Raw genomic sequence first — 23,945 nt, 5'->3', positions numbered from 1 at the left:
ATATTTAAAAACACAAGAACTAAAAATGACAAAAATATTCATATAAAAACAACATTATATACATAAGTATATCAATGATACTAAAATATATATTTAAATCTAGTGTAATATTTACATGCATATCGTATGGCCACATATTAAGAGATTGTGACCTAAATTCTTGATTGTGAAGGAAGCAAGTTAATGTTTGATATATAATAATAAATTAATATAATTTTATTTTTTAAATTTTTTTATTTTATAAAATTTAATTAATATAGCAATATGATTATATTTCTTAGCCTACAGATTACATTATTTCGTATTACATATATTTTATCTATTATTTCACTCTATTGTAATGTAAAAATCTAAATGGCAAAATATTTTTTTGCTGTGCTCCAGCAGGTTGTGCAGTTATTCAGTCTCTCCACTAACAAGCTTTGGTGAATAGGAGGCGCTATTGGACAAACGCATCCCTCCATTTCCCCGCGGCACGGCTGAGGCGCATTGTGTGTCGGAAATGGGAAAACCCTGAGCCGTGAGGTTGTCGCTGCTGGCTTCACTGGAGTATAGAGTGTTACACGACGGCAGAGAGAGGGAAGAACAAGCAACCCTGGAGTTTTAAGCGGCGGAGACGTTAGTTCTTGGAGTTTTTTCGCTATGAGCTGGGGAACGGATCTTTGGGTAAGCGCACTTTTCCTTGCTCCGTGTGGCCTTTTGTTCACAAACAAACAACTCGGTTTTTGGCTTGACTTCAGGAAAGGTGTCCTAGTCAGGCTGCCTGTGTATTCTCGGTCTGTCCTGCTGGTTTACACAAACACCTTTACCGCCAGAAACAATGCCAGAGTTTGATACATTACAACGTTTAGCTTTTAGAATGTATCAAGTTTTAAATGTATCACGCGAGACGTTCCGTTTAATTCTAGTGACATTCCAAATCAAACCCAATTTAAAGGTTTCACACCCAGTTTCGATGACTAAGAAGCGGGGAGAGTATCACATTTATTATCTCGTTTTCCTAGCATACAACCGATATAATATCGTATATGTATTATTAATTTAAGACGAACAACAGTTTCTCCCAGCTGTATCCAGAATCTGTTTCCATTGTTGCTTATTTGGTGACAGAGACAATGCAGATGATGATGCGCTGTAAAAGAGTAACCTGAGATCAAATCTTCTAATGTGGATATTTGTTGGTTTGATTTTATTTCTTTTTTTTTTATCTACGGGTTCCATTGAAAACGCTTCTGCATTTTGGTCCTACGTCTTTTATTGTCTGGCCTTCGCGTCTGCCATGTTCTATTGACAAAAACTCACATTTGATATAATCAAAAATGCATCGTTTCGGCATAAGCTGAACTATTGAGAGACAATGAAGCCCGTCGAGTGTGTGTGGGTCTGTTACAGGGGTGTTGCCCTTCAGATTGGGCTACTGGACAAAAAGCAGAGATGTGTGAGGTATTGCTTGAAATATCCCATGCATCGTTCTGTGTTTTTGAGGTTTATATGTTAAATCTAGAAGGTTATTTTTGCTTTAACTTTAATTTCTATGCATGGAATTACCAGTTTTGTTATTGGTTATGCACATTAATAACTGTAGTTACTTTTATGTTTCTGGTTTGCTATGGCACTGTAACTTGACTGATAATGTATTTGTAATTAACAGATTTTAAATGGCTTTGCTAAAGATTGGGTAAAGTTTGTTTTATTGTTATTATTAATTTGATTAGTCTTAGGGTTCCTGTTGGTAACAAAGTAGCTGGTTTCTAACTGGTTCAAGCTGGTCGTTAGCTGGCTGACCAGTATCTTCCGAAATCCAGCTTGTCCATCTTAAACTTTTATGACCAGCTGGTAGCTATTTTGTTGCTACTCTAAGATGGTCTGTCTGCTTGAACCATCTAAAATCTAAATACCATTCAGAACATAGGCTAACTACCATTTAATGCTTGAAAATCCAGATTATGACATTTATAAATCTGTATTCTTCCAATCTCAAAAGAAAAAGGCTTTCTTTTTTAACATGTGGCTTGTTAGATTGAACAAATTCCAACTTTTACGTGTGGCTGGATGTTTGGTGTTGGACATTCGATACTGTATGTTTGTCTTGAATTGGCTGTCTTAATTTCCTGTACCATAAATCCCTTATGCTGTGAAATATGGCATATCCTCCACAGTGGCGGTGGTCTTTTGTAGATGGTATTCATCTCTAATCTGTGGAAAATCCCTTTGTACATGGAACATGCTGAATAATCATGTTTGTCTGCTTGTCTCATGGTGAATGTCTTTTTAACCATAAAATGTGGAAGTATTTTCCATCCATAACCTTGGCTCTGATGAATGAAATGCCATTCTATGCTTTAAATGCATGTGCACTTTTCATCATGGTTATCCTCAAATGCACTCTGCTTTAGATCCGTTTGTGCTCTATTAAGAGTCATGTAAACTCAATTAAGATGTTTAGTGCCGCTCATTATCTGTCAAGTGTTGATTTTGATTCAAAATAAGTGGTGTAACGTCTTAGGTGTGATTGGTTCACACCTTTCAGAATTACCCAATTGTAACATAACAAGAAAATCCCTTATGCATAAGACAACTTGTTAGTTCTGAATGTCCTAGAGGATATTAGTGTGACATTTTTGTTGTGCAGATCTGTTATTAGTGCAAAGACAGACTTGAACTGTGAGGGTTGCGTGGACTTTAATCAAATCAAGAACAAAGAGCTTGATTGAAACTCAATCACATATTGCTCAGCTGAGTAAGGAAAGCTGACATTTAAACTCACTGTTATTATTAAAGTTTCCTTAAGTTTGTTGCATCTCCTAATGTCATTTATTTGTTTATGATGGTCTCAGAGGAGCCAGTTCTAATGTTTTGTATACATCTGTATGGTGTCAGTGTGTTGATGGAACTGTTGGTGTGTGCTGTTACATGAATTGCTTACAGGGCTTGGATGTGGTAATTCAGCCTTTTGTAGAGCAGACTGGTTAGACCTGTTACAGTCCTTGAAAGGCTTGGATACTAATTGTTCAGTCCATGCGTTTCGTGTGTTGTAGTGTTTTGGGTTTCGGAAATGAATTGAATTGGGCAATGTCAACCAGCAAGTGAGTAGATGAAAAGGCTTCCTTGTTCTTTGAACTGCAGGATGCCTGTAGCCTCATTATTTAATACTAATAAATATGAAGATACATATGCATGATGCATTTATGATATTTTGAAATGGTAATTTTTTTGTTTTCTCTAGTCTTGAATAAACTGACAGATTTATAACCTTTCAGTAAGAAAGAAAACCTTTCTTGTTGTCTGTGAAGCATAAACATGTAAGATTGTGAATGTAATTGTACTGGTTTTTTTTTTATAGTTATCAAAGGAAGCATTTATTTACTGAACTATAAGGACTTAAGTCATGAGAGAATCTGCCAACAGAATTAGCTCTTTCTCCCTGATCTAAGATCGTACACACTTCTTGTAAACAGTCATGTCAAGATTTGACTGAGAATCTTGTTATACATCATCTTAAAAAGCAACTTCTGTCTTCAGCCCCTGCAGTGACCCAAGATAAAAGGCAGCTATAGGAGGCTCCTGTCAAGATGGTTCAGTTAAAGGTTATCTGTAGGACTTGAAGACTGCTTTCTGTTTTTGACTGGCCAAGCTTTTGACAAGCTGACTTTGTGTTTTTACAAATAGCCACAAAACAACCACATTAGCGCTGTTAGCTCCAGCATTTGAACACTGAAATCAGGCAATTGTACATTCAAAACAGGCTCACTCAAGTAAGCTTATGTGATTTTTTTTATTTTTTTATCTAACCTTAAAATAACCCCTCAAATGAAAAAAAAAAAAATGCCAGTATTTACTCACCTGCATGTCCATTCCAAACCTACTGTTACTTTGTTTTATTTAATATTTATGTAGTTTTTCCATGACGGTTCATAAGTTACCATGGCTGTCAAGCATCAAAAGGCACCTTTAAAATGCAATGTATTCTACATTTTTTAAAATGAATATAGTATAACTAATATATTTGCTATTGGAACAGATCAAACTTTATGTACTGATTATTGACCATGTTCTACTGATTCCACAAATTACATCATTCAAGTTTGGAATGATTTGAGGGTGAGTAAATGACACAATTTTCAACTTATTCACTTAAGAATTTGAGAAGTTTGTTTATTGTGGACAGAATTATATATGGACAACTCTACAAAGAGTCTGAGGATTTTTCTACCCCTGTGGGATAGACAAAGTTTGATTAACATTAAATCCTTTGACCACTAGAAGCTAGTTCAAGCTCCTTCTTGAACTATTTCCTTTTATTACTTGGTTCTTTAAATTGTATTTTTAGAGTGGTGTATAGTAGGGTTGGCCGATGTCTACAAAATTGATGTCTACAGTGAAACATTGTGATGGACGATGACATTGGGGGGAGGGGGGATGAATCCAAATCCAAAGCGTGAATCCATATTCAGAAAGACACGGGAAACACATAACGATTGCTAACGGTTGCCTGTTACATTACAGTACATAAAATTCCACCACATAAACAGGATTTGCAGATCCTCAGCACCACTGACAAACATCTAATCTTGTAAAATGTGTGGTAAGTACTGCCGCTCCATAGTATAAACATAGTAACTCGCGCGGTCGCAAATCTCGAAAGTCAAAGTGAAGCTAAAAAGCGATCGCAAATTCAAAAGCAGTTTCAATGCCAGGCATAATAGCGGCTCCCTGATGCCCACAATTATATACAATACAGTATAATTACCCAATGATATAACTGTGAGAGAAAGTATTGAAATGTATTTTCCTCCCATCTAGTACTTATTCCCTTTAGGGGTTCTGTAGTACACGTCATTTTCTTTCCAAACACGGTATTGGAATGCGGCGGATTGTGGGGGGTATGATGTCGGCTCAACATCGCGATGTCTATCATCCATCGGCGATGGACGATGGCATCGTCTAACGGCCCAACCCTAGTGTATAGGTGTTTTTCAAAGTCGTTTGCTGATGTTTTTCTTCACTTTGCAAAGCTCACAGTTAAGGTGTGCAGATTGCTGGGAGCTGGTAATCTGGGATACCTGGAGTTCAGTCAGGTGAGACTCAGCCAGGTCATTATCACCGAGTGCCAAGACTGCTGTCGCTGCCAATATACCAGGAGATCTATAGACATAGACACATGCTCTGAACATAGTCGTGGAAAAGAGTAGGTCAGGAAACAGTTTGCTTAAACCTTTGACCCCGACATTTAGTATTTCATTCCAGGGCTTTCTGAAGTTTATTGGCATTTGTGAGTAATGCTTTGCTTACATATTACATGTGTCTGTGGTGAGAGAACTAGTTTGTGCCTTCGTTGTCACTGACCCAATTTTAAAAGAATGAATTCTGATCATGAATTGATAACTTTCTGTTTTACTGCCTTTCATAGTGTAGTCATAAAGATCCTTATTCAGTTTTTGTGTCCTGTGTCATTGATGTTTTGAATGTTTTGATAATTGGCCCCTTTTCCCAACGTTATTTTTGGAGTTTTATGCAGATTTATTTTCTGTTGTTCCTGCCGTAATCAGAACAAATCTCTTAGTCATTTCACAGTATCCTTCTTAAACACAAGCTTTAATTTTTGGTTGCAGAGTGAATATCTGCACACAAACGGATCTTTGTAGTAAATAAAGCCTGCTCTTGGCTCTCTCTTCAGCCCCTGGAGCTTTCTGAAAGACCAACAGCTGGGAGCAAATGTCCATCCATATCATACAACAAAGATTAATTTAGTTTTGAGGTCAATGTTATCGTAACCAAGGGTGCGTAGCTTATTTTTCTGCAGGATTCGACTAATTGGAACATCAAACTTTGGGCTACAACCTTTTTTTTTCACACAGCCAATAGTTATGGAGCACGACTCGCACAAACAAGTTCTGTGCTCCTTGGCCCGGAACCGGAGTTTGAAAAACCGGCAGAACGTCCTGTGATCTTCTCTACCAAACCCTTCATGATGGCAGTCCAAAAATAACTGTACTCTGAAGCTCTCCTTTGTCCTTTGCCATAGATTATTGGCCTCATCAGAAGCAATTAGCCCAGGTCTTAAACCTACATTGAATGCGTGGTGCCACTAGGCTCCACTGTTTTGGGTGAACAGGGACACTTTTGGTCCCAGATCCTGAATCATTGTGCTTCTCATTTCATAAGACTAAATGGATATAGAGATAATTTTGACCTGGGAATTTTCAGCAGTCACTTGTCACATGATGTCTGAGCCATTAATATCAAATTTACATGATAAGTGGGGAATTCTCTTTTGGTTTGTTTTTAAACCCCATCCTTTAGAGGAATAACTTGTCATTTTAGTCACCCTTATGTCGTTCGAAACCTGTTTGCTGTCTTGTTTCCATGGAACACAATGTTCTTTTGTGAAGAATCCTCACTTATGTAACTGTAAAATGTTGAAAACAATTATTCTTTTTTGCTGTACTTTTCCCCTCTCTGTACCCTGGATTTGAAAACCTGTATGCTAAATTAGAGTAAACAAGCATTAAACACTCATCCTGTACTGCTACGTGCAGCTAATGAGCTTCTCTTGCCTTTATCCACTGCTTTCAAAGGATTTTTACGATTCTAGGAGCTACTTGGAAAAAGGTGTCATAAATTCAGCTCATATCCATTACATTATAGCACTGTTACGTAACCTGAAGAATGAAGAGACACTTTAAAACAAACCACCTCACAAGATGCCACCCCTGCACATACTTTTTTAATAATTCATAAACTCAAGACCTAAGCATTTGGAATTAATTGTTTGCAGCTCTTGAATGGAAAATGAATTCAGCTTTTGCACAGGCAAGCTTAATGAGAATTTGCTCGAAACTGTGTATTGAGGAGGGTAACGGTTTTCACTGTTCACAGACAGCTTCTTTCACATTTACAGGACCCTTCAGTCCCCTGACAAATCACACAGGCCTGTTTACAGAAAGAGAGAGAGAAAACACAGGGAACCAGACTGGTCGTTTTGTCGTCTCCCACCTTTTGTTGGATGACATGCGTTGCGTTTTTTTTATGGCCCGTGGAAATGATTCTGGAGCCGTGAGACTGTTACTTGGTATTTTCAGAATGCACTGGAAATGTACATTTATTTACTTAGATTTGTACGGTAGAGACAGTTTAACAGTGTTTTCACACGGGACCTCATGGTGTATCAAAGCTTGAGATTGTTTCTCGTTTCTAACGAGTGAATTGTGGATTTGCATAGGAGAGAAGAGGTTTCCAGGGTAATCCAATACAATTTATACGTCTCCCAGCAGAGTAAAGTCGGCTCTGTGCTGAAATGCACAGCTCAAGTGTCTTTTGTTTTTAATCTAGTTATGCAAGTCAGGTAGCAACTCATTAACTGTAAGCCTTAACCTGACTGAAAATCTTGGCTCCATGTGTTTAGCTTGGATTAAACTCACACACTGTTAAACAGTCTAGACAAACGTGGCATGATGGAAGTGCCTGCCGCCTTGAAGTTAGTCATTAAAACGAGGTCTATGAGCAACTCTGATAGTTAAAGGCCTGCCCTTATAGATTATACAAAGTGAACAAGAGGGCTTGCTGGGAGCTTTAGGAGAACATGTATGTTAAATATCAAATCTGACATCATATATGCATAATAGATTTTAGCTACATGCTATTCATGATTAAATAGCATTCTGTCATCCTGTCATTCATGATATATGGAAAAAAAAACAAATGAAGTGGAAATACGTTTCACATAGCTGACAGCGCAATTAAAGCACATCCTGTATCATTTTTGATACTTTGTTCCAGCCTAGTGAGCTGCCCATGTAGGCAGCATTTTAAGGCATCGTAAACACAGTCGCAAAGGTTTACTATTAATATGCATTATTTTGGCACATATATTGTTTGTAGAGAAGCCAATCCCAGAGGAACGTATGATTATATGTATAATTAATTTAATATTGAAAAGGGAAGTCAAAATGGAATATAATCCCAAATGTTTTGGTATTTATTTTATGCCTAGAGTATAGTGTTGTTAGCCGGTTTACGGTGGACTTCACATGAGCAGCATGATTTTTGTGATGCATAAATTTAGCATAAATATTATAAACAAATGTATGCTGCTTGAAGTGTGTAGAACTTTGTCAGTGCCCATTGAGAGTGACATTTCAATTCTGTGGGAAGATGCAGAAAGATGCGGGGTTATGCAAATCTACTTACTTCAGTTAGAACCCCTAGAAGAGTGTCGAGAGAGCAAAGCATCTCTTGGGTGTTGGAATAAAGCCATTGTATTAAGCTGGAGGGGTGTATGTTTGCATTTTAGCTGTGGTAGGTGTGCTGTTATCTGTCTAATCGGGGTCATTTTCATACAGGAAGACAGACAGACGGTTGGGGGATGGGGTCTTAATTCTTAGGCTTGCACATGATAGCATTTATGCTCTTTGTGAAATGTCTTTGTCTCCTAGACCCTCCAGAAGTTTCTAAAGCATAATGATGCACTCAAACATGGCTTCTAATGATTTCCAAATGATCTCCCCTTGCGACGGTGCAGCCCTGCACTGTAACTGAAAAATTAACCCCACTATTTTTACATTGATTTGCATCAAGTTCCATTGAAATAGCTGTTCATATGTTGGCTAATTGACTTTTACTTCTGGAATGAAAATGTTTTTCGATAACCATAAACTAACGATGGGATCTTTTTGTACAAGGCATTTTTTAAAATGTCGTCCTCATGTTTTCCTTTTTGCATTGGGGTTGATAAAAGAAATAGACATGGCTTTTTAGAAGGAATGCACTATATATCAGGGACTGTATCAATATTGGCCGGTATTCATATTCACATTCACATATATAAAAAAAAAAAAAAAAAAAACATGGATAATGGGACAAATGTTTTCAGATATTTTTATCTGATTTAACAGGTTCCTGTTTTAAGGACCGTTTCAACAGCAGTAAACTACAATAACATTCAGAAGTTCAGTTTGATATGTATGATATGTGTATGTAATGGAAGTGTAGATAAAACATTTTGATGTCAGATTTTACTTGAGGGGAAAAAAAGAATTTCTATGTTGCAACTTCTTTTGTGAACCATCTATTTATTTTACTTATTTGTTAGTCATTTATTTATTTATTTTAGAAATGTGCAATCGCATATATCAGAAACAGGTTTTTATGGAAGACCATTTCTGCCACTGAATAAAACATATAAAAAAGGAATTGCTTTTATATCTCGCAATTCTGAGGTTTTTTACCCCGCATTTGGGAGTTTATATCACACAAAACTGAGAGAAAAAGTCAGAACTGCGAGTTTATATCTTGCAGTTTTGACTTCATTTCTAAGAATTGTGAGTTTATATCATGCAGTTCTGAGAAAAAGTCAGAATTGCGAGGTGGAAATGGGCTTCGAAAGGTTTTTCAGAGAGCTGTGGAATAAATATTTATAATTCCAGCTATAGTACAAATAATTATCAGCTTTTAGTTTCAGATAAAAGTTTCTATATTATTGAATCCCTTGATTTGACCAAAATTTAAGTCCTATATATGCTCAGTTTTGCAGTTTATGAATTGTTGTTTCAACTCTTATTAGAATCAAGCTGGTTGTATTATTAATCATTTTGTAATTTGGAGGCAAAAAAAGGATTCCTTTTCCAGTCTTTCTTTATTCACCTCACAGTTTTGCATATTATGTTTGGACAGGCTAAAATGAGTTGGGCAGGAGGCCTGAATATCCTGGAGCGCTCTTGCTTTGCTAGCAGCACGCTAGTGCTAAAGCAACCTTCAGCTATAACTGTCCAACACAGAATTGTGTGGGACACAGGAATGCATGACTTGCTGAAACATGACTACAGAAAAACATATCCTTTTGAAAACTTCTCTGCAATGCAAGTACAGTTCATTTGACAGGTGCTAACAAGTGATTAGGTAAATGTTGTCCTCTCTTTTGTCCCTTAAATCCAGTATAAAGAGCAAACAAGGGGCAAAACCAAGTCCTGTTTCAGACATCATTAGCCGCGTTTCCACTGTCGGGCCAAAAGCGGGCATGCTAGTGCATGCCATGGCCATTCACGTTTCCACTGTCACTTCCGGGGTGGTTATGAACAAAGACTGAGTTTCTCCGCGTCTGGAGAGCGTCAGTGCCGGGGATCATTTCATAAAGTTAGCAGCTATAACACCAAGACTTTTAAAATAATTTTAGCTCAAAACTCACTTTCAGACAGCAGCGAGTGTTTGAAATAACTGTTTGAGATCCAATGTGGATTATTATCACCATACAATAAGCTAGCCATTAACGTTACCATAGTAAACATAGTAAATACGACCGCTTGAAGAAATCAGACATCTTCACAATCATGTATTTATTTAGTAACACATTTAATCTGTCATACGTCTCGTCTGCGTTCCGCGTATGTCATAAAAATATAATAACGGTTTTTGTTCTGGAGCTCCCTCTGCTACTCAGGTCGTATATTTGATGTAAAAAAAAATAGAAATGATCATTCTTGCTAAATGTGATGTATACTGTGACTAAACGGAAAAAGACTCGACTGAATAAAAGGGTATGTGTCCTTATTCTTTTGTGAAATAACTTCATACGCTTTTATTTCTGTGTGACTAATTTTCAATCCTGATAAATTAATTCATTATGATCAATGTATCACTTATTATTGTAAAATATTGATGCTTTTGGATTTAAATCTTTAACAAAACACGCAAACATACGGCTGCTTATTTAACATGTTCGGTTTGTGGTCGTGCTAGTTACAGTGACTTATTTCTGACTCAATAGTTTTCTGATAAATGAAATGATGGGGTTGAGCGACGTTGTTCCAGAGAGGCGTGTAAAGGGCGGGTTTTAGTGAAGCACAGTGGAGCTTCTGGCCCGATGGTGGAAACGCGTCTATTGGGGTCTCGGTGGTTTAACACTTTTTCATGACAAACCTGAACCTCCATGTGAAGCCCCTCACAGTCTGGTGCATCCATTCTGTTGGCTTCAACCTGGTGATTGCGGTCAGACTGTGCAGTGTTGGTGGGGTTATGTGGCCTGCTATATCCTGTTCCTCTACAGAAGAATTTACTCAGGCATATTCAGGGAAACCAGTCTATTCAAATACTGTTGCCTTATGAGTTTACTTATGGTTAAGGTTAAAATTAGTGCTGGTGGTGCGAGTCAGTTGGTTTGGATTGGCTGCTAAAGTATTGTTAAAGATGATGCAAGTAATCTTCAGCATTTAGCCTAAATAGTTACGTTCCAGGGATAGCTATAAGTAAACTATTCGTACATTGACTTCCCAGAGGTGTAAACACTGTGATGCTTTAAAAACATTGTTCTATTTGTTTGAACCATCTAACGTTTACTTTTATGCATTTGGCAGACTCTTAAATCCAAAGTGACTTGCATTGTATTCAAGTATTTGAAAAGTTAATGCATTCCCTGAATCAAAACCATGACCTTGGTGTTGGTAGCGCCGTGCTCTGGTTTTTGAGCTTCTGCCATAACCAGTGGCGTGAGTATTGGACTTTTTATCTGAGCAATGGAAGGTGGGGTTGAACAGGACATGTGGGTGTTGGTGCGTCTAGCATCACAGAAATGACACACTTCACCTTTAAATCAAGATAAAGTGGTGGTGGTGTTCTTCTATGTTGTCCACTGTGTGTCCTTATCCTGCTTGTCTCCAATCAAGGAAGGAAGCCATTCCTTGCCTTACCCAGCGTACTGGAGGTTTAATTGATTGCGGATGTTTGGAGCTCTTTTTTTTCTTTCTTGGTGCTCATTGAAGAGGATCTGTAACAGCAGCTTTTAGAATTAAGTTAAGATCTTATGAGTTGGCTGCTTTGTGGCAGTTATAACATGCCAATGGCTGACACATCTCTGTGGGATGGAGAGTGTGAAGTGCCTTCTCCAAACACACTTCTTTAGCACATCCAGTGACGTGCATTCAGTTCCAAACCACATGCAAACCTTGGAACTATAAAAATGCATGAAGTTTTGTGGTCATTATACAGAATATGTTGGAAACTTGTCTGAGGAATTCCATATTTCATAAGTCATCAAAACATTAATGAACATGTATTTGATTGCTATTTGTACTACTCCCAAATACTCCTGGTCACTGGTCAGAAAAACAAGTTGTCTCACCACAATCTCATGCCATTGGTTGAGCCCACGTTGCTATTCGGGATGCTCAAAAAAGTTTTCAAACTTCTCGGCGAGATGAGCCTAGCGGCTTACTTTTTTGAAAGAAATTAATTTGTTTAGCAAGGATGGATTAAAGTTTGCAGCTTTTGATAATAACAAGAAAAGCTTCTTGTGCACCAAACAACATATTAGAAAGATTTCTGAAGGATCTAAAAGGCTCCTAAAAATTCAGCTTTGCTCTCACAGAAATAAAATAAAAAGTTTTGAAATGTATTAAAATATTTAAAAATGTTAAAATAACATTATAGTATTTCATAATATAACTTATCAAAACTGTTTAAACTTCCTCTTTAATGTCAGTGTTAATGTTATCTCAGCCAGCTTGTAACTGTTAGCATTCTCCATGTTTTTTCTCTCGAGCTATTTAGCTGTAGAGATTGTGCAGTTGTTCACTGCTCAGTGGGCAGTTTTGTAGCAAGACAGAAAATGAAATGTCCCTCAGTGCAAAGGATAATCAGTGTCAGAGCATGCTGTAATGGTCTTAAAAGTGTGTGTCAGCCTTAAGTCACAAGGCAGTGAACCAACTCCCTCTTTACACATACACACACACACACACACACACACACATACGTCTCCTTCAGACTGGCATGCCTTTAAAGTCCTTTAATCTTGCACACCAGACCTTAACGAAGTTTCTCCTCGGGGTACAGAGGGTTGTGACCATGTTAGAAGGGATGTAGGTGGTTTTGGATACATTTTAGCAAAGTCTTCAGAAGCAGCGAGATGAAAGAGACTGTCTGTGATGTGAGGTGCTGACAGCTACAGGAAGAGTGTGAATCTGAAGTGTAGAGAAATATGAGATATGACAGGTATATGAGTTGTAGACAATCCTGGAGGAAACATTCGTCTCTCTTCATTTCCATCACCACAGCATGATGACATCCTAATGTTCTGCATTCCATGTCAGGTGCTTACAGACACGTCTGGCTGAAATTATGGCTCAGACAAATGTGCACTACATGAAGTTTTATTGGGACTTATTCATGGCAATTTTCTTTGGGAAACAGACCGAAATAACCACGTGGCTCTGAAACACTTCTGACACACAGGGAGTGCAAATTCTACTGCCTTGTGTGGAGTCCCTTTGACTCACTTTTGAAAAATATGAGTGCGCCTTTTGAATAAACTATAGTTGTTTTATCTACTGCTTGGTGGCTATGATGAGATTAAAAGTCATTCTCTAAAGTAAGTCTTTTAGATTTATCAATTTACTTGCGAGACTGTGATGTAATGCTAAACTTCTCCAAAACTGTTCTGATGAAGAAACAAACTCATCTAGGCTACATCTTGGCACCTATAAAGATGATTAATTTAAAGCAAATATTCATTTTTGGGTGAACTATTCCTTCAAAAGCGGTGATTACAATGTTAATTGACTGTCAAGTGCAAGAACATAGTCTCTGTGTTTAGTGTGCTCCTGCAAGTAGCTGAGTATAGCACCAGGCAAGTTTCTAATACTTGAAAGGGTTTTTGAATGAACTGCAGATTTAATCTACATTAAAGAGAGCTTCTAAATCCTAATATCACTGAAACCCACAGCATGGCAATCTTGCCTTCCACCATAGATCAAAAATCATGTTTGAATCTATATTTTGTGCACTTTTTTTCTTGTCCTCATTTTTCTTTTTCGTATCATGTTCTTATTCGTATTCAAGTTCTTTTTATATCATAAAGACCACAAAAGATGGATAACTTAAAATTTGATTTAGTGACTACCACACAAAGCTAAATAATGACGACATTTTTTATTTTTGGGTGAACTATTGCTTTACATATGTGAAGGACACACATTCTTTAGAAACTTGAGCCTTGCTTGTTTTGGTGTTCTTGCCTTTTTTTTCATAGGGGGTGGGTACTGAATACAAAGTCATAATTGGTATACAGATCCCCTGTTGTTATTACCCAGCCCCCTCTTGTACCCTGCATGTGTTGTTAAGACTTTTGTTTCTTATGTAACAAACTGCCCAGTGCTGCGGACCTAATCACAGATCAGTCTACTTGCAAATCTCTGCTCCTAGATTTGTCTTAGACTGTATTTAACTAAGAGTTTGTTTATATTTTTTAGGTTTTAGATTTCTCAGGGCACCGTTTACAGGAACTAGACATGTGCCTGTATTTCTGATAATACAAGTACTGTACTTTGCACAGTGTTGTTATCAAGGGTACTTAAGAAAACATGAATAATTCTGTATAACATATGTAAATTGTTTTACTTTTTAGAATGCACATTAGCTTCTTTTCCAACAGTCAGTTATTGGCTGCAAATGTTCTGATTCTTTATAGTTGTTCTTTTGCGCTTTAATCTGTTTAAAGCATTTGTTTACTTGATTGTTTTGGATGTTTAATGTTTTTGTCTTTTTGAAAAAGTTATTTAAAAATATTCATAGGACCACAGTGGGGTTTGTTAAAAATTTTTTTTACCTGTTTTTCTAATGTAATTTAGTACCGTATTCCGTAAAACGTTTCATCAAAAATCTGGAAAATGTGATACTGTCACATGCCAAACAAGAACTACATTCATATAGTTGATATAAATTCATACATTCATATAAATGCATTAAAGTTAATTAGTCATGTTCTTAAGGAAAGGAAAGGAAGTGACGTGTGGCCAAGTATGGTGTCCCATACTTGGAATTTGTGCTCTGTATTTAACCCATCCAAGTGTGCGCGCACAGCAGTGAGAAGTGAGCACACACACACACACACCCGGAGCAGTGGGCAGCCAATGCTGCGGCGCCTGGGGAGCAGTTGAGGGTTCAACTTGCTCAAGGGTCTCACCTCAGTCGTGGTATTGAGGGCAGAAGACAGCGCTGTACATTCACTCCCCCACCTTCAATCCCTGCCGGACCTGAGATTCGAACCTGCAACCTTTGGGTCACAAGTCCGACTCTCTATCCATTAGGCCACAACTGTCCCCAAAATAACTATTGATCTCTTGTAAAATGCATGTTGTTCTTTGACTTATTCAGGAAGTTACTATAATAAGGCACCAATCAATTGTTTATTTAATGATAGTTTACTCATGCATAAATGTGTACTAATTAATTATAGAGAGTGTAAGACTGATACAATGCAATTATTGCATAATTGCTTATGCAATTGTTTCACTATTGTTTATTTAGTATTTAGTGATGACACTGTGGTGTTGAGAGATGCCTTGAGCATGCGGTGACCTCTGGACTGGTTTAACCTAGACTCACCCAGGCATTCATGATACTCATGCTCGTCCTGTCTGTGGAACTGTGGGTTTCACTCCTTTTGTGGACTTTTCCATACTTTTTAAAAGTAGTTTGTTTTACATTTATATGATTCTGCTATGAATTTGAATGTGTGCCTATGTAACATCTGTCTGCGCTCTTCTCTGTAGTTCTCCTTAGGGAGACAGGAAATGTCACTCTCTGGCTTGGCCTCAGCGATGACCTCACCGACTCAGGCCCAGATGGTGTACAGGTCATCCACGCTATCCTATTGGCTACTTTTTCATTGCCAATGAAATGTTTTTTTATGCCTGAAAATATAACCTGACCAAATTTACTTCTGTTACCGCAGTTGTACACCAACAATTACTCATGTCACTGGAGTAATGAAGGAGCAGAATGTTCTATTTCTGTATTACCATACTTGTTCCTCACTAAGGCATTTAATGGCCTCTGGGTCAGCTATGTCATTTGATTAGTGATATAATTAGGTTTCTGTGAGTAAATCTGATTTATGGGCTTATAGGAGCTATCCTGTATATTTTTGCTCACTGTCTCCTTAAAGCAGACTTTTGCTAATTTAATAAATGCTTATAAGATCTAATATGATATTTACAGACCTGATTTTGGAAAGGGAAATCAAAATGAGATTTGCGGCTTTGTTACATGTATTAATTTTGAAGCTACATTGCGGAATGTGTGTATGTTACTGTACTTCTAAATGTTGGCAGTCAGATTTGTCCAATTAAATGCTCTCTATAATGAGAATTGAGCAAGTCATAGTTTGTGACTGTGAGGCACCAAAATTTCTCAAACCAAAAATATTAAACTGAAAATTAATTCAGTGTTGATTTATTAAATAAATGTGATCAGTTAATTGATTATTAAATTAACATTATATTCGGTTTCAATTTTCAGCTGAAAACTTGAATTGCGGTTTCTGTTAAAAAAATTTCAAGACAAGCCCTTTGGTAGTTCTCTCTCAAACTTCCTATTACGAAAGGAAATGCATAAAACTGCACTCGTCAAGCCTCTTCATGGGATCATTTTTGAAGCTCTGAGACACATCTGGTGTTTAAAATGGTCTTTTTCAGTATTTCAATTAAATAATGAGGTCCTATTTGGGTTAGAGGTTATGTTGAGAGTTTCCTTTTTATGAGTAAAATTGACACGTGGCTGCCCCCTGACTCAATGGACAGCCAATTTATCAGATTTTACAGTCATTCTTTTGTTCTTAGAGTAAGTTTTCTGGGGACATGAACTGTCCGAGTGTCTCTAGCACCACAAAACAACAATTGTTTCCACCCTCAGTGGTCCTCGTAGTAATGACCCCAGTAATGTGTAGCTTTATAAACATGCCTTGTGACCTAATAATGATTCAGGCACTAAACCATTTCCTCCCGATGAATGTTGCCCTTTGATTCACAAAGCGTTTAAGTGATGCCTCATACAAAGTATTTGTATGAGGCATCATACAAATGAAGAATGGAAAAAGATTTGTTGATGACTGAAACTCTACTAATGCCTCTCCTGCTCCTTTTGTAAACGTCTCTGTTTGGTTGATGAGTCACGCTTATCTGTGGTTTTAGTTTGACATTAAATTGCAAGTTTAACTTGTGTTTAGAGTAGGATATGACTTGCATGTGATTGCCGGGTGCGTCTTGTGAGCCTTTGCTGTGATACACTATACAGTGGACTCTTTTTCTCCCTCTCTTGCAATCTCCCTTGCTTTCATGGACCAATGCCACTGACAGGAACTTGGACTGTAGGATCATAAAGTAAGAGTTTATATAACGACCTCTCCTGAGGCCTTTTCCATATGGTTTCCTGTTCCGGCTCCTCCGCAGTCAGACTGATCACTTTCAGTCTCAAACACATGATTCATTGCCCAGTTCTCCCAAATTTTTAATGGACAAAGAATAGTCTTCACTGAGATCATGTCATTGGTTCATAGCAGCTGTACTTTGACCACTGGTTCACCACTGGCGTTTGAGTGTGTAGTGGGAATGAACCCGTGTTGGGGAAGCGACAGAAAACTGTAGATTGTCAATCAAAAATTAGTTTAATTTATTTTAATGACTTAAAATATATAGTTTATTTTAGGCGTGGGCTTCTGTATTACAGCTACTTCTATATTTGATGTTTATTTGATTTAGTAAGGCATACTTTTTCCGATTAAATTCTAATGCTGGTTTAAATGCTACTGAAATGTTGTGGTCAGTTTAGTTGTGTTACTGTGTGTTATTATTTATTTTAAAGAAACTGTTTGCATGAGAGACTGATCGATGTAGCCTGTAGCATTTCTGCCCAGGTTTGACGGAGATCCAGGTTTGTAGTTTTGCAGGCTGAAAGTGATCTTCCAGTCTCCTTTTGTCTCTCTCTTTTCCCCCTCCCCCTTGCATCTTCTCCTCATGTGATCCTTTCATTGGGCGACTCAAATTTCTGCCACCACAGGTCTACTGTCACTTTCTGGCCAGTCAGCTTTTACCCCAGTACAATACCTGCGGATCAGCTAACCACATCTATAAATGCTTCACTGCTGCTGGCAACTTAATACAAGGCAATGTTTTCGTCTTTTTTTGGCAGCATCAAAAGAAGTACCATGTGGAGCCTGAATTAGGCCTGTCCCTTGTGCTGCTAGAGAGGAAGGATGAAAGAGAGAGGAAGAGGTGGTGCCCTTGGGCACTTCATTAAGCACAGCAGGTCGTACTGAGGATGTGGTGAGATTTTAGAGCCCCCCTTCCCCCCATCTTTCATTCAGAAGGGAATTTTGGAAGCGCCTAGAGATTAACTATTTGAATGCTAATGTATGGATTAGCCAAAACAATGGAAAGCTTTTTATTTTAGGAAGGCCTGAATTTTAACAATACCAGTGCCACCCAGAGTACTGTGATCAGTGGGCGGTATGATTCTTTGTAACTCATGGTAATAATTTTTTCAAATTTCTCTTAATCAGATTTATTTAAAAATAATAGTAATACTATTATCTAATGTTGTAACTTAGTAAACCTTAGTAAAGTATTTTTTGTCTCTTTTGTATTCCATGTATAACTCATGATATTAAGATGGAGTGCAGTAGATCTTTTGGGGTCTCTCTGCTACATTTTGGATGTATTGGGAGGACTGATATTAAACAGCGCCTGAGGCTTGTACTCTGTGTTTCAAGTAATAACGACAGAGTGACATATCTTCCTTTCCTTGTCCCCAACAGGTCATGGGTGTGTTGTGTGAGTGTGTGTGTATGTGTGTGTTTTTCATGCTCACAGTGTAGCTAAGATTTAATCTTTCTGTTTGAATCTTCCAGGCATACATTGGAAGATCTAACAATAATATCAAAGCGTTATCATGGAACAGTTTGCATAGATTCCTTTATGTCCTCAGTCGCAGCCGTATGCATGATGTTCACTGGCATGAGTGCTGCGTTTGACACTGTCCATCATAACATACTTCTAGAGAGACTGGAAAACTGGGTCGGGCTTTCTGGGATGGCACTCAAATGGTTCAGATCATACTTAGAAGGGAGAGGTTATTATGTGAGTATAGGAGAGCATAAGTCTAAGTGGACGGCCATGACATGTGGAGTCCCACAAGGCTCAATTCTTGCACCGCTCTTGTTTAGCCTGTATATGCTCCCACTAAGTCAGATAATGAGGAAGAACCAAATTGCCTATCACAGCTATGCTGATGATACCCAGATTTACCTAGCCTTATCTCCAAATGACTACAGCCCCATTGACTCCCTCTGCCAATGCATTGATGAAATTAACAGTTGGATGTGCCAGAACTTCCTTCAGTTAAACAAGGAGAAAACTGAAGCCATTGCATTTGGAAACAAAGATGAAGTTCTCAAGGTGAATGCATACCTTGACTCTAGGGGTCAAACAACTAAAAATCAAGTCCTGGGGTGATTCTGGAGACAGACCTTAGTTTCAGTAGTCATGTCAAAGCAGTAACTAAATCAGCATACTATCATCTCAAAAACATTGCAAGAATTAGATGTTTTGTTTCCAGTCAAGACTTGGAGAAACTTGTTCATGCCTTTTATCACCAGCAGGGTGGATTACTGTAATGGTCTCCTCACCTGCCTTCCCAAGAAGACCATTAGACAACTGCAGCTCATCCAGAACGCTGCTGCCAGGATTCTGACTAGAACCAGAAAATATGCAAATTATGTGTGCATATCACACCAGTCCTCAGGTCCTTACACTGGCTTCCAGTTACATTTAGGATTGATTTTAAAGTACTTTTACTTGTTTATAAGTCACTCAATGGCCCAGGACCTAAATATATTGCTGATATGCTCACTGAATACAAACCAAACAGACCACTCAGATCATTAGGATCGAGTCAGTTAGAAATACCAAGGGTTCACACAAAACAAGGGGAGTCTGCTTTTAGCTATTATGCGGCCCGCAGTTGGAACCAGCTTCCAGAAGAGATCAGATGTGCTAAAACATTAGCCACATTTAAATCAAGACTCAAAACTCATCTGTTTAACTGTGCATTTGTTGAATGAGCACTGTGCTATATGTCCGAACTGACTGCAATGAATTTTATGTATAATAATTTTCTTTAAATTTATTTTAAATCAATTTCTATATCATTTTAAAATTCCTTGTTTTTATTTTTATTTCCATGTTTTTATTGATTTTTAATGTCTATTTCACTTTCTTTTATGTAAAGCACTTTGAATTACCACGGTGTATGAAATGTACTATATAAATAAACTTGCCTTGCCTTGCCTTGCCTTGATCAGAGTAGTATGGCTCTATGATTGTTCTTTTGATTCCACCATGGTGGAACTCTGTGAGATTTTCATGTTATTGTTTATGTACTGACCTCACTTCCTGTCATTATTTGAGCACAGGATGTTTGCCTTCTAGTACATGCCTCTCCTGAGACGCCCATTGTCCTTTAAGACCCCCAGATTTTTGTTCGTGTTGTGTTTGTGATTTTCAGAAACATTTTGTTCTATTTTGGGAGTTTCTAAAACTTTTGCATGCAGTCTGAGGTTGTACTAGGAAAGGTGCAGACTTTAGAAATGGAAGAGAGCAGATCAATTAAACAAGTGAGTTGTTTCTCACTGAAAACATTTTTTGAGCAATTACATAAGTAGCTGAATATCTGTGGGAAAATTGGCTGCTGAGTCTCCCTCACTCTTTTGGTTTTCTTAACTTTTAGTGTGTTGTGTATTGCATTCTAATTGGAAATGTTGTCTTGTAGGGTGTTTTGCTTTAACCCCCAAGTGGTACAGTTATCTGAAGTCTAACTAGTTGTTAGTTTGTTCCTCATAGTCTTCAGTCTGTCTAGATTCACAGATAATCTTACTGTTCTTTGGACAGTTCTAGTTTCCACAAACAACTCAAAACTTTTGACTCAATTTGAGTTTTTCTGTTCTCTTCTCATTGTAATGTTCAGTCAAGACGTTTACTTAAGGTCAGTTTGTTGACTTGACTTTCTTAGTACATGTTCCTGGTCTTGTTTTGCATGATTGTGAAAGTTCATGTTGTTCCAAAGAATATTTTTCAGAATATTTTTTTATTAAAACCAACCATACCATATGCCAATCTCCTGATATATAGAAACATATTGTGCTTTTGTAAAACTGATTTGTCTTACGTAATGTTAGGGGTGTGCGATATGACGATTTTTGATTGTGGACAATGAAATGTCTCCACGATCTGCTTTTAAAGAAATATCGTAGTATCGTGCTACAGCGCACATTCTATCAGCTGCAGTTCTGGCGCCGCTGTATCAATATACTGTACAACGCCACATACATTCACATCAGTGTTAACTCAGCGATAGAGTTACTCTCATGGGACACTGCACTTATTCGCAATCACAAAAGTACATTATTTGCATGTGCTTTAAAGTCTTACTGGTTAAACGTTTCATTCACGTGCTGTTCTGAGGTGCACTTTTTCTTACCATGTACACCCGAAACGCACGGACTAAAAAATCTGTTAAACAGCGCCTGATTACTTAAGTTATCTTTAGCGCTAAAACTGTCAAAACACACAAGGTTTATGTATAGGCTCAGTTGGGGATGTCTAAAATGAAAGTAAACAGCTGAGAGAAAAACGGACACGTGTCTCTATATTAGATGCGTACAGCTCTTAAAGGGACAGTACTAAACATGCAGCCAACATGCAGTCATTAAAGGGATAGTTCACCCTAAAATTTAATTTCTGCCATTATTTACTCACTCACATTATCCCAAACATGCATTAATTTCTTTCTTGTGCTGAACACAAAAGATATTTTGAAGAATGTGGGTAACCAAACAGTTCTATGGAAGTCGCTGTGGACTTCCACATTCTTCAAAATAGCATTTATTTTCAGCAGAAGAAACTCATTCAGGTTTAACCTGTTAACCTTTGCCAGAGCGACGGCACACTGAATGCTCTTTGTTTGCATGTGTCATTGTTTTCTAATCAAATAAATTAAACGGGACAAAGTTAATCTTGACAAACTATATATCATTCTGAAGGTCTAAGCCTCAAGCATCGATGACAGATCGCTGTTTTTCAATGGAAAGCTTATAAGGAATGTATTTGCTACATTTGTGTAAGCAGTACACATCAAAACATGCAGAATAAAAAAGCAGTACGTACCATTATCATTGTAATAACGAGCCACAAACGCGTCCACTGCTGAAATCCCAGTTTAGTTAGAGAGATAAGGGTCCACAGAACAACATCCCAGCTAGCACTGTTAGTCCAGCGAAACAATAACGTTGTAATAAGGATGAATATTCCTTTAAGTTTCATTTCTTCGGGAGAGTTATTGTTCGCGTCCGTTATGGAATAAATTATGCTCAAAAACAGCGTCTTGGTGGTAAAAAAAACATCAACTTGAGCATTATCAACTCTGGATGATGGATAGTAAAGCCTAGAGTGTCTTCTTTCCAAAGATACCTAATTTGTTTGTGTAGCACACTTTGTCAGGAACTGTTACCTTTTTAATTTAGGTAGGTTATTTTCACCTGTGTGGCCCCAAATGGGGGGCGAAGGTTAACAGGTTAAAACAACGTTTGTGAGTAAATAATGGTATAAAAATAAAACACTCTTTATTTTTGGGTGAATTATTCCTTTAATGTTAATAAAACACCAAAACACAAAGAGAAAAATCACTCACTACTCTTGACTGAAAAACTTAAATACAGTTGCTTTAATATATAGTTTTATTTTTATATTTGTTCATTCAATTTCTTGAATGCTGAAAATAAAACACTGTTTTATTTGTATATTGTGTATTTTAATGTGTGTCTGTCTTCTCATTTTTAATAACAGATAAAATAATGACAAAGATTTTCATCTTCGCCCAGTTTAGCCTAAATATCCAACATTCTTTTTATATTTTGTTTCCTTGAAAGGCTTTGTCTTTGTAATAGAGAAATTAGTTTGGTTGTAATTCTCAAACAACTTGCAAAATAGTAAAACCAGCATGACAAAGAATCGTGATTTAAAATCGTGATTTTTTTCTAAATAAAATCGATATGATATTTTTGCCATATCGCCCACCCCTACAGTATTTATAGTTGCTCAATGATCCATAAAAGCACACATTTCTCAGTGTTTTCTCACAGTAGATGAAAGTGATGATGAGAGTTCTGCATATTGAAGAACCTTGGAATTATGCATGCAGATATTATTCACAGAAAGTCTTGATGAAGATCATCATAACAAAAACAAAGAGGCTCTGCTGAGAGAGATGGAAAGAAACACAAAATAACTAGCAGAGAGACTGGAATCGTGAGATGGTAATGTGTGGAAAAATGTTAAAGGAGCACTGCTGGAATCACCTTGCATTAAAGTGCTCATCTTGATTCAGTGGAGGGAAATCTGATCTTCTTTTGCAAGCATGACAAGATATATGAGAGCCCCCTTTCTTTTCTCGCAGAATATTCTTATTTGTTGCACATCAGAAGTGAATCTGGGCATACTCACTTCTGCAGGGGGTCTGGGACGTTTCCTTCCCTTGAGACTTAACTTTATGAATTCTATCAGGTTTCTGTAAGCTGAGATTGGCCCACCTCTTTTGTCTCCTAGCAACTGCAGTTGCCAGTCAGCCTGTAGAGGCGGAACCTGCGTGAACTCATGGCATTAATAATTCATGAGCACTTGGAAGAGAGGGTGATGTAAGGATAGAAACTGAGCATGCTCGCCTAACTCTGGCACCAACGGTAACCGGGCACCAGGCAGAGAATTAGATGTATTATGCCAGCCCTTTGCTACTGCCTTTGTTTCATTTACACTGTGTAATATATGAGCAGACTGGGTTTTGAGTGTAACCAAAGACGTGTGAAAGATTTTAATTTAGCATCCATAGTCATGAGCTTGTGTAATCACTCCAGCCAAAAGAACAGACCCTCACAACAAGATGACAGACCACCATCTTCATATCATCGACGGTGCATACTTGCCAGTCAGAGAACACATGCCACCAAGAACCATAGATCAAGCTGTTTGTTGGATGTCATAGATGTGTTTTGGTGTGTGTTTGTGTGTATTTAGAGAGAACCTGCTGGTCAGCCAATCTGCCAGTGTGTAGTTCAAAACCTTATGACTATG

At 37.7% G+C, this 23,945-nt stretch overlaps 1 protein-coding gene across 5 annotated transcripts in view; it reads left to right on the top strand.

Moving 5' to 3' along the window:
* The first annotated feature begins 475 nt into the window (after positions 1-475).
* fnbp1l (formin binding protein 1-like) overlaps positions 476-23,945 on the top strand; it is a 50,501-nt gene continuing 27,031 nt past the window's right edge. For 2 of the 5 annotated variants that reach the window (XM_079384258.1, XM_079384257.1), the window contains exon 1: positions 489-666. In XM_079384258.1, coding sequence (XP_079240384.1) covers positions 643-666 — 24 coding nt within the window. In that variant the 5' untranslated portion in view covers positions 489-642. Of the gene's footprint in view, positions 667-23,945 lie in introns of all 5 variants that reach the window. The other 3 variants (XM_079384255.1, XM_079384256.1, XM_079384254.1) reach the window with 2 other exon arrangements.

Source organism: Barbus barbus (genome assembly GCF_936440315.1).
Source record: "Barbus barbus genome assembly, chromosome: 29".
In the NCBI taxonomy this organism is placed as follows: Eukaryota; Metazoa; Chordata; class Actinopteri; order Cypriniformes; family Cyprinidae; genus Barbus; species Barbus barbus.
Note: the sequence above shows the minus strand (reverse complement) of the source record. Positions and strands in the feature narration are given on the sequence as shown.